General features: G+C 52.1%; 1 protein-coding gene across 1 annotated transcript; it reads left to right on the top strand.

Moving 5' to 3' along the window:
- Positions 1–2,708: 2,708 nt before the first annotated feature.
- INHBB (inhibin subunit beta B) lies at positions 2,709–10,947 on the top strand. The gene is made up of 3 exons (XM_064451248.1): positions 2,709–2,812; positions 3,749–5,551; positions 8,196–10,947. Exons 2-3 carry the CDS (start codon positions 5,149–5,151, stop codon positions 8,969–8,971), a joined length of 1,179 nt encoding a protein of 392 aa, XP_064307318.1. The 5' UTR covers positions 2,709–2,812; positions 3,749–5,148; the 3' UTR covers positions 8,972–10,947.
- The last annotated feature ends 519 nt before the right edge of the window (positions 10,948–11,466 follow it).

Raw genomic sequence — 11,466 nt, 5'->3', positions numbered from 1 at the left:
CAGTTTCTCTGTATTTCCAGCAAGATGACAATGGCCACCTTGTAAAAAGCTCTTTCAGATATGGGGCAGAAGTATATACTTCAAGGTCTAGCCTTGAAACTTCTGTGGGACAGCAATGCTCCTCTGAAGTGCCATTTAAAACAGATTGCGTTTCACGATGTGCAAAAATCCCCCATGTAGATGCAGCTATATAAGCAAAGAAAAGTGCTTTTGCCAGTATAGCCTATTTTATTTGGGAAACGCTTGCAGAAAAAGATGCTTGTGCTAGTAAAACTTGTATTTGCTGGTTATCAAAGGAAAAGCATTTCTAGTGCAAACCAGGCCTCATATACGAAGCTTTATTCAGTTTAGCCATCAGTACAGTAAAGAAAATCCTTCCTCAAAGGGATTAGTAAGGTTACCTAATAGATATTATTAATGGTTTAAGAGCATAAAGGGTGCTTTAGCAATCTGTGAGGGGCTAGATCCTTTGCTAGCGTAAATTGTTATGGTCCCGTGGAGGGCATCACAGAAACACAGAGCAGTGAAAGCGCTGCCTTGTGTCGTTTCTGTTTGATCAGTTTCTAGAGCTCCCCACCACCTCAGGAAGGTGCAGAGCTGCACCCACTGGCCTCTCCAGAAGCGTGACTTCTGCATCTGCAGCCCCCTGGGAAAACCGTGCGTAAGCAAATATCCAGGTTATAGAGGAAGAGTTGTAGCAATTTGATGCCTCAGAAACACGCTGATTTATGCTGGCTGAGGATCTTGGTTTACAGGGATTTCAGTATACCAGTAGTTTCAATAAGCATCAGATTCCAGTCATGGGACTTGGTGTTTCTACAGAAAATACCGTTCGATACTGTACCTTCTCACAGCGGGCTAGCTGTGTGCTTGCCCGTTAAGCACAAATCCCAGCCATTTCCTTCCCAGTTTCCCCTGCATTTAATGTATGGAAAAGCATGACCCTGAATCAGATGAATAGCATCCAGTTTGAGAAGGTGTGTGTGAAAATGTGTCCTCAGGCAGATGAGCTCAGAACAAATAGAATAGAGGGGAAGAGAGCAGAGCGGGGGGAGTGTGAAGCTGCCCTTTCCCTGATAGTTCAGCCACTATGTGTAAGCAACAAGTTTATGCCCAAGGGAAAGAACTGAAAGCTGAGGAGATCTTAAAATTAACAGAGCTTTATGGCTCAATCAATAGGCCGTGCTCCCTGAGCACGACTAGAAATCAAATGGCACATTTCTTTCTGTTAACCCCGTTTGCTCTCCCTGTAGGCTCTTCTGCCTCAAAGCATCCAAGGTTTGATTAAGTCCTTCTCTAGCAGGAAGCCAGAGAAGGTCCATTGTGTGAGCGCTGCCTCCAGAATGCTGTGTTGGACACACTTTAAATAACAATAGAGGTTATTAGTGTATTAGTTTGTTAGTAATTGCTAGAGAAGATAAGTCTTCCCAGTATTTGAATATGCAAAATGGCTTTGGCTAACCGAAAAAGAGAGGGGGAAAGAAAAGCCAAAACATGCCACTGCAGTGAGTAACAGGGATGATTAAATATCACTGTATGTAAAAAAAGAAAACCTCTACCTTGTTTTACTACTAGAAATACCTCCCCAGATTTGTTATCCCCACCGAAGACATGGCATTTTCCCTCTTTGGCATTACATTCTCACTGGGGCAATGAAATAGTTGTTTTCAAAGGGAGTGGGACTGTGTTTACACCTATTTCTTGTTTGACAGTGACCTCTATGAACCAGTCATCACCGCTCTGCCTGTTGTTTTCTTGTTAGCTCTTTGCTGTCAAATTAATTACTGTGAAGTACTAAGCTTGTTGCATTCACGTGCTCTTATTAGCTCACAGGATGTCAGAGTGATTGGATTTTTAGCATTATTTCTTTTTTTACATTCCAAGCTTTCCACTCAAAACCTGTTACTGGCAGGGAGGAAATACTATATCTAATTCTGATCTCCCAACAGGGTAGCTCCAGTGATACTGAGGGTTTGACTTACAGTGCTGTACATGCAATCAGACTGTGTTTATATTAAAACTGGTGTGAACAATCAGATTAGGATTGTTATGTGATTTTGAAGTACAGCATTACGTTTTTCCTTTTGCAGTACAGAACAAGAAAGAAAATATAGATGATGAGCATTTGTCCCTTTCATTCTTAGATCACAGTAAGGAGCTGATCCTCTAGCTGACCCTCTTGTGTCGCTGGTACTAGCGCCAGCTAGCAGAGCTCACATGTGTGCAGTCCAGGAACACAGGAGAAGTTTTATTCTTCTTTTAAAAACTGAAATGCACTGAAGAGGCTTCTTAGCTGGCACACCTGAAATTTGCGTGTCCTGCTTCTGCTTGCCACTTGAAATGAAAAAGACGGAGGACTTGAGATTTGCTTTTCATTCTTGAAGGTAGATTTTCCTTTGTTAAGACAAAAAAAGAAAACAGAAGGTGTAATCGGAACAGCCGGCAGCCCCGCTGGCTGGGCCCGCTCCCGGGCTGAAGGAGCCCCCGGCGCTCCCGTGCCCAGTTCAGCGCCCCGGCTCCAGCGTGCGCCTCCCGTCTCCCAGCCCCAGCTCTCCGCCACGCAGGACCAGACACGCTGACCCACGCAGCAGCCTCCCCCCGCACCGCCCGTCGGCCCCTCCACGCCCAGCGGGGCTCCAGCGGTTCCCACAGCCGCCGCCGGGCCGCTGCCCCCCCCCGGGCCCCCCCCCCGGCCCCGCCGCCCGCTTCCCCGCGCGGCCCCGAGGGGGCGCCGGCTGCCCAGCCTTCCCGCCGGCGGCGGCGGCGCGCAGGGCGGCGGGGCAGCGCGCAGTGGCCGCCCGGGACCGCGCAGGTGAGCCGCGCCGAGCCCCGCCGCTCCCGCTGCCCCGCCGCGGGTGCCCGGCCCCGGGCGTGCCCGTGGGAGGGTGGGGGGGGGGTGCGGGGGGCGGCGGGCCGCGCAGCGGGGGGCGCGGCGTGGGTCGCTATCGCGCCCCGGTGCGGCGGAGGCGCGGCGGGCTGCCCCCCGCCCCCGGGGACCTCCCCGGGTGGGAACCTCTCCTGACCCGTGCGGCGGGGATCGCAGCCCCCCCCTTCGCCGTCGGCCGCCCCACGGAGGAAAACCCGTTCCCTGGGGACGGGCAGGGCCGGCTCCCCGCCGCCGCGGCGATCCCGTTATCTCTCCCCCCTCCCCCTCGGCTCCCCTCGGCCGCCCCCCGCCAGGCTCCGCGCCCGCGTCCCTCCAGCCCCACGGAAAACACACACAATCCCCGGCACCCGCCCCGATTACCCGGCCCATTCAAACAAACAAACAAAAACCCGCCCCGTCGCAAAGCCAACCCGACGGTAAACTTTCTAATGGCTTCTTCTTTCAAGTGCTTAAAAGGAAGAAACACCGGGGGGGGTGGTTGGGGGGGGGGCGGAGGGGGGCGCATCCATCTCCCGGCCGGGGCTGCTGCTGCCGCCGCCGCCGCTCGGGGTCCGCCCGTCCGTCCGTCTGTCCTGCCGGGAGATGGGACGGGGACGCGGGTTGGTGTGCGGTGGGTGTGTTTGCAGGAACCGGGAGGGAGGGAGGGAGGGAGGGAGGGGACGGGGGGAGTTAAAGAAACAGCATAGTTAATATTTCCACATCAGGAAGTTACTGTAATAGCCCAGGGGGCAAAAGACTTAACTTAATCTCCTAAATAGTGAGGAACCCATGGCGTCTCTGTTATAGGTTGGAGTTCCCACGTGGTTTTAACTCCTGTATAAAAGTTTCAGTAGAAAGTGCCACAATGTCGTGATTTTGCAGGGGGGGAAAATTAGCAGGAGGAGATCAGAGGAAGATAAGCGAGGAGCGAGCCGCTTCCCCGAGACCTTCCACTGCGGATCCGAGAGGGAACATCAGACGCGTTAAAAAAAAACCAAAACAAAACACGGCGTTCAAGCCAGCACAAGGCGAGCGAAAGATCAAAAAGACGCGGAGAGTGAGGGAGAGGGAGGCAGATTAACTGGAGCAGCAGCAGCAGCAACAACAACAAAAATCACACTTAAAATAATAATAACAATAATAATAATAAAACCCAAACCACCAACAAGGGAGATATTGTTTAAAAAGAGCGAGCGAGGGAGGGAGCGAGCTGAAGAGCCGGTCTGACCGAGTGGATCCGTGCAGCTTCTCCTGGGATCGCCGGGATCGAGCCGATTCCCCGCTCCGCGGCCGCGCAGCGCCGCTGCCCGCGCCGGGGGGGCCGCGCCGGGCGCCGCCGCAGCATCCTCGCCGGACTCCGGACCCTCCGCGCCGCTTTGAAAATAAAGCATCTCGCTAATAATAAGCGGGGCGGTGGGGGTAGAAGACTCGCAACTGTGGAGCTGCCAGCCGCGTACCCCCTCCCCGCCGTCCCCGGCCCCCTCCCCAGCTATGCTCCGGGTCAACTTTGATGGCACGTTGAGAAGCAGCGGGCGCTGAACGGGCGCAACCGAGCGGCGCGGAGCCGACCTGCTGAGAGACCTGCACCCACGGCCTGTGGATTGTTGTCTTGCGGGGGCGGAGTGGGCGGGGGGGTACAAGTGGCATTTCTCCCCCCCCCCTCCTTCCAGGCTATAAATTGGATTGTATATAAATCTGCTTCGTTTATCTCCCTGACCCCCCTCAATGACGCTGGACTAAAGAGCTCCTCTCCGCGGCCCGCCCGGACCTGCCGAAGCGAGCGATGGACCAGGAGCGGCAGCGCCCGGGGGTGCCCCTCTGAAGCGGCGCGGGGCACCGGGGCAGCGCGGCGCCGCCTCCCCCCGGCTCCCCTCGCACCTCCGGCTGGCTCCCCGCTCCCCCTCCCTCCTCCCCGCGCTCCGCAGCCACCCCCTCACCTGCTGCCGTCCCCCTCCCCCGTGGAGCCGGGCTTTCCGTGCACGCCAAGCCTGCTGCCCCCCCCCGCCCCCCCAACTTCGCCCTCGGTGCCTGCGGGTGCAGCCTCCCCCCCCCCCCCCCTCCGCCTCCCCGGCGGCACACGCCGCTTCCCCGGGCGCCCCCTCCCTCCGCCGCGGCTCCCCCCCGCCGCCCCCCCCCCGCCCTGCGCGGAGCGGTTGCGGCCCCCCCGGCTTGGCTGCCACCGCCCCCTCCGCGCCGCGGAGCGCACCGAGCGGCGCTGCCTGCAGACGGGCTCCCTGCGGCGCTTCGGGGCGGCCCCCAGCTCGGCCCCCCGCTCCTCCGCCATGGACGGGGCGGCTCGCCGGGGGGTGCTGGCCGCGCTGCTGGCCTGCGGGCTGCTCCTGCTGGGCGCCGCGGCCACCCCGACCCCGCCGGCCCCCGCCGGCGGCTCCCCGCAGGACACATGCACCTCCTGCGGCTTCCGGCGGCCCGAGGAGCCGGGCAAGGTGGACGGGGATTTCCTGGAGGCGGTGAAGAGGCACATCCTGAGCCGGCTGCAGATGCGGGACCGGCCCAACATCACGCACGCCGTGCCCAAGGCGGCCATGGTCACGGCGCTGCGCAAGCTGCACGCCGGCAAGGTGCGGGAGGACGGCCGCGTGGAGATCCCCAGCCTGGACGGGCAGGCGAGCGCCGGGCCCCCGGCCCACGACCCCGTCTCCGAGATCATCAGCTTCGCCGAGACAGGTGGGCGCCGCCCGGCCCCGCGCCCCCGCCGCCCCGGCCCGCCTCGGCCCCCCTCGGCCCCCGGCCCCGCCGCTCTCCCTGCCTGCCCTGCCGCCCCCCGCTCAGCCCCCCGCCTCGACCCCTGTCAGTCCTCCCGCTCGCCCTGCCTGTCCTCCAGCCCACCCTCTCCGTCCCCCCGCCTGACCCCTGGCAGTTCCCCTTGCCTGGCCCTGCTGCCAGCCCCCCGTGCGCCCTGCCTGTCCTCCCGCCTGCTGCCGGCACCCGGCTGCCGGGCTCGCCCCCGTGCCCGCCGCCTCGTCCGCTCTCTCCCCTGCCCCGCACGGCTTGCCCTGGCCCTGCCCGCGCCCTCCCGGCCTCCCCGAGTGCGTCCCTGTGCCCGGGCTTCTCCCCGGGTTGTGCCCGGCAGCTCCCCTCGCTGTGTCCCTCCGTGCCCCCGGCTTCCCTCCGGCCGTCCTTCCAGCTGCACCGTGGCTTGCCTCCGTCCCCGTGCGTCCCACTGTCCTTCCTCCGCCTGTCCCGCTCCATCCCTTGCATCCCTTGCCTCATCTGCCTGCCCTGCACATTCATCTGGTTCACTGCATGCATCTGTCTGTTGAGGCTTGCATTCACCCGTCCTCCCTTTCCATTCGTTTCCCATTTATTTAGCTTTCGTTTGTGGTGTTGGCCTTGTCTGTTTGTCCACTGCGTGCAGCCTCCTCCCGAGTGTGTCTGTCTCATCTCTGTCCATCGGTCCGTTTACTGACTGTGCCATCCGTCCCTATGGTACCAGCCATCTCAGTCCTGTCCAGCCATTGCAGTTAGGTGTCACCGAATGCCTTCAGCGTAGCTTTCCAGCAGTTCATCCAGGCAACCGCTGTGCCTGTGAACTTTGCACATCTGGCCGTAACACCATCGCTCTGCAAATTAGCTCTCTCCTGTCTATCTGCCCATCTCTCCTTTCCATCATCGCTCTATCGCTCAGTTCATTTTTCTCTCTCTGTATCTTCCTGTGGCATCTATATATCATTTGTCCACAAAATAAATCTCTTTCTATCCTGTATACTGCCCACTCATCTTCTTTATCTACCCTCCCACTTAGCAAAGGCATATACATTTACGGTATCTATGGGATCTGTTGCATTATACATATGCTTGTTATATTCACATACAAAATTTATGGGCACACACAATCTCACACAACACAAGTGATGTGGATCGGTGCAGCAACACCGTACTGTTCTTTTTCTGTCACTGTCACCACAGTTTATAAAGAAGTTGTGTATTTGCTAACATGCGAAAGGCTGTCTTAGAGTACATTTTTGGGTTTATTATTTTTAATAGGCTGTTGTTTGGAGATCTGGGGTGGGCTTGTACTTCTATTTAGTATTCAATCAATCGCTGGCTTTTGTAACGCTTCCAAAATCAACTTCATGCAAAAAGTAGACAAACGCAGTGGAAATTTTTGTCCCTGAAATATTGCAAGGTACCAAATGGGCCCGGGAGGCACATTTGGGAGGCACGTTTGAAAGGCACCTAGGGTAGCAAATTAAGACACTGACCACGCAAAAAATCCCGTTCAGAGATTGACAGAAATAATAAAGATTCTGAGGAAAAGGGAAGGAAGGGAAAAAAAAAAATAAATCTACATTTGGCTTTGTGTAGAAAGAAGCGAAATAGATAAGGGCAGATGAGAAAATGCCTTCCCAGCAATAATTTTAAATAGCGATTGGGAAGCTTTCATTCAAGGACCAGAATGACAGTCTCTGCCGTAAAGGCCAGCTTGCACATTTATCACCTACGCCAAATTCAGCTAGGACTTATAGTACAAAATTGCAGCAGGGCTATTGGTATTTCTGAAACATTTCATGCAGCAGGCTCTTTTGTTTACAAATAAGGGGTTATGTCAGACATTTGGTGACATTTGGTTTTCCGTGACAATTTCGCTCCTTTAATTCTGGTGTTATTGAAAAGTGTATTGAGAACAGTCGGTAACGGCGTTACAGTGAGAGCAACCGTTTCTTTGCCTCGCCTCGTAATGGGAGTTTATCCTTTTGGGACAAAAAGGCAGAGATCGAAATGATTAATAATACCAGATATTCTACCAGACTAAGCGGGGGTTAGCTCGGTCTGTTGGACAGGGAGGCACATCACTGAAATATTTTCCTCTCCATCTCATGAATCCTCTCTGTTAAACTGCGAGGAGAATATGTGAAAATTGAAACAAAATCCCTGGTTTGGCATTGGCATTTCAGTGGTTATTGAAAGGGCTCTCCCCGTGAGAATCGGCGGGTAGCTGAAAATTAAAAACTATTCTTAAACTGACAAGATAGCAGAGACCGAGTGCCGGTCTTTCCAAGGTGCTGCTGTAGCGTCTTTAGAGCTGGCTGGCTGGAAATACTCCGTTCTGGAGAGCTCTTACTGGTGTCTGTGGATCTGACACATCCGACGACAGCCCGATGATGAACGTTGCTGTGGGAAGTCCCTTTTCAAAGCGTTTCGATTGCAAATTGGGGATATCTGATTCCGTGCGTGCCTTCTGGCCGGCACAGCCCCGCCGTCGCTCTCTCGATCCACAGTGCTCTAGCGTTGCCCCTGAATCCAGAATGGCACACAAGCTAACGTTTCCTTTTTGACTTAATCTTGCTGATCTCTCCTTATCTTGCAGACGATCTGGCCTCATCTAGAGTCCGCCTCTATTTCTTCATCTCGAATGAAGGGAACCAGAACTTGTTTGTCGTTCAAGCCAGCCTGTGGCTTTACTTGAAGCTGCTTCCATATGTCTTAGAGAAAGGCAGCAGGCGAAAAGTGAGAGTCAAAGTCTATTTCCAAGACCCGGACACTAGCAACAAGTGGAATGTGGTTGAAAAGAAAGTTGATCTCAAAAGAAGTGGTTGGCACACTTTTCCCATGACAGAGGCGATCCAGGCTCTGTTTGAGAGAGGAGAAAGGAGACTGAACTTGGATGTTCAATGTGAGGGCTGTGAAGAGTATTCAGTGCTGCCAATTTATGTGGACCCCGGGGAGGAATCCCACCGGCCTTTTTTAGTGGTGCAAGCCCGCCTCGCCGATAACAAACACAGGATCCGGAAAAGAGGCCTGGAGTGCGATGGCAGGACCAATCTATGTTGCAGGCAACAGTTTTACATTGACTTTAGACTCATTGGGTGGAATGACTGGATCATAGCACCATCAGGTTACTATGGGAATTACTGTGAAGGGAGCTGCCCGGCCTACTTGGCCGGCGTCCCGGGGTCGGCTTCCTCCTTTCACACCGCTGTCGTGAATCAGTACCGAATGCGGGGGCTGAACCCGGGCACCGTGAACTCCTGTTGCATTCCAACCAAACTTAGCACAATGTCAATGCTGTACTTCGATGATGAATACAACATTGTGAAAAGGGACGTTCCCAATATGATTGTGGAAGAATGTGGTTGTGCTTGATTTAAGGTGTGTTTTTTTTTGGGGGGGAGAGAGAGAGAGAGAGAGAGAGAGAGGACGAGAGAAAGAGAGAAACATTCCCGTACAAGATGGTGTTGGAGGAAGTTTCACTGTGTATCCAGGCATCAGTGTTGGAAAGTCACTGTGGAAAAGTTTGACAAAAAAAAAAAAAAAGAAAAAAAGAAAAAAATCATTTCACTTTGGTGTCAGGACAGTGGCAGTTTGTGGATCTTGGACACTTATATATTCTACCACTTATAAGTTAATGCTATGAAATATCTTAACCACACACACACACACACACACACACACACACAAACACACACACACGAAACGTGGGCACGCACTCATACACACACACATACACAGACACACACACGAGGCAGCTCGGAAAAGGGACGTAAGCACAGAAAGTCAGTGACCAGTGACGACAGACCTAAATGCCTGCCAGTACAAGTGAACGGCTGAGCAGCTGTTTCCCCGCCTGCCGGCGAAGTCAGACCGAAATGAGCTCCCTTTGCTCAGGCAAAAGCACAGACTGCGAGAACAGGACGTATTCTTGCACGCAGGTGTCGAAATGACCAAACTTAGAAAATTAAAAAAAAAAAGAGAAAAAAAAAAGTCGACCATCACCTCTTAGCTCTAACGGGAAGCTGCAGGACACCTGCCTTGGGAGGTGATCACTTCCTCTTAATTTAAATTAATCTAAATGTAAACATCACAGATACCCGCATCTTCCTACAGCACTTCCAGTAAGGAATCGCGTGGTGCCATCAGAGAGAGAGGAGACGGACACAACTGCTGTATTTCTAACATCTGACCTTTGCGAAGTCACAAGCTGGGCTGGCGTGATCCGATGCTTTAACTGCCCGTAGCAACCCGTGGATGGCTAGACCCGCCGTGTCTTGGAAAAGGGGATCTGATACCGTATCTGAACCACATTGACCGTTGGCATCTCTCGCTGTTCAGAGAATGCAAAGTTAAGGTGTCAAGCAGTGTTCTTCAACGGGGGACTCGGCAATGACACATCGTATGGGGGATGAACAAACTTGCAGTCGCTACCACGGCCAAACCAATGAACCCTAAAAAGGAGTGACAGTAACAGCGTGGAGACGTTCTGAAAAATGCAGCATGTTTAATAACAGGCGAGGAACATTTTAACAAGTCTTGGAAAGGAGGAAAGAGGAGAGTGCTTTCAATTTCCTTACCAGGAGGTGTCGAGGATGGCCGTAAAGATCAGAAAATAATGATACAGCATAGCACTTGCAAACTGCTTGAATGCACGTATAATAGCACTTGCAAATTTCAATGCCTTGAAAAGTGGTACTTGATAGTGCACTTATCTTTGCTCACTATCTAGGTAAACAGGTGCCGCATGAGCTATGCAATTTAAAGTGTTGACCCATACTAGACAAAACTGGACTTATGATATGACTTTTTTATATTTTTTTATACTTGAAATTAAATCTTTTGCTTCTTTTTTAAAGCGAATGATTGCTTTTAATGTTTGCACTGATTTAGTTGCATGATTAGTCAAAAAACTGCCATTTGAAAAAAATGTTATTTTTATAGCAGCAAAAAATGAATACAGTTAAATGTATTATACATAAATTTTGGAACCAAAGAGGCCAACGTATTAGTTATAATTTTTATGAGATGGCAAAGCCATCCTATATCATGTAGTCATACTGAGCAATCCCTCACGAGGCCTACCAATTGTTTCAGGGTACAAAATGGATTCTGTTTGTTCTATTCAGTGTCTTTTCTATACCATACGCACATGGAACGTAGAGTGAAAAGAAATGACTATTGTAGAATACATTACAATATGTGCATCCTTTAAATCCAATTTTTATGTTTATTTAATAAAGTTCCTTTTAGGTTCTGTTCCATAATAATTTAAACCAAACAATTTTCACTTAGATTTGCTGTTGAAGTATTTTACATTTGTGTACAGTTTAAATAAATAAAAAAAGATTGAAAACTGGATGTGCTTTTTTTTTTTTTTTTTTTTCAGTGTGTAACATCTGGAGAAACTTGCTTACTTTCGGGACTGAATGCGGCTGCAGACAGCGAACTGTCGCATTAGACCGTATTAGTCATTGCAGAAAGCCTTGTCTGAGAGCTCAGCTGCGATCCTAAAAATGTTACACTCTAGTTTTATTGCCGTCTATACATGTAAGCATCTGCTTCTTTCTATCTGCATCAGTGCAGGGGCTCTTGGCGCAGGAACGGTGCTCTTCCGCATACCTGCAGGTCATTTACAGCAAGTTCCTGGTTCACGTGCTGTGTAAGAATGTAACTTCTTGTCTAGGTCACTCCCTGACCGGTTACAAGAAGTGAAAAAATAATGTGGAAAGCACTTCCAGGAAAAAAGAGGTCAATACCAGGTTTAATGAACTTTTTTTTTTTTTCTTTTTAAATTAGCTGGCACCAAGGTGAGGTTTTTTGAGTAAAGAACATCCTCTTTAGTAATAAAAACCCCAAAATGTTGACAA

This window comes from Phalacrocorax carbo, chromosome 5, assembly GCF_963921805.1.
Source record: "Phalacrocorax carbo chromosome 5, bPhaCar2.1, whole genome shotgun sequence".
Taxonomy (NCBI): Eukaryota; Metazoa; Chordata; class Aves; order Suliformes; family Phalacrocoracidae; genus Phalacrocorax; species Phalacrocorax carbo.
This window is presented reverse-complemented; position numbering and strand designations above follow the sequence as displayed.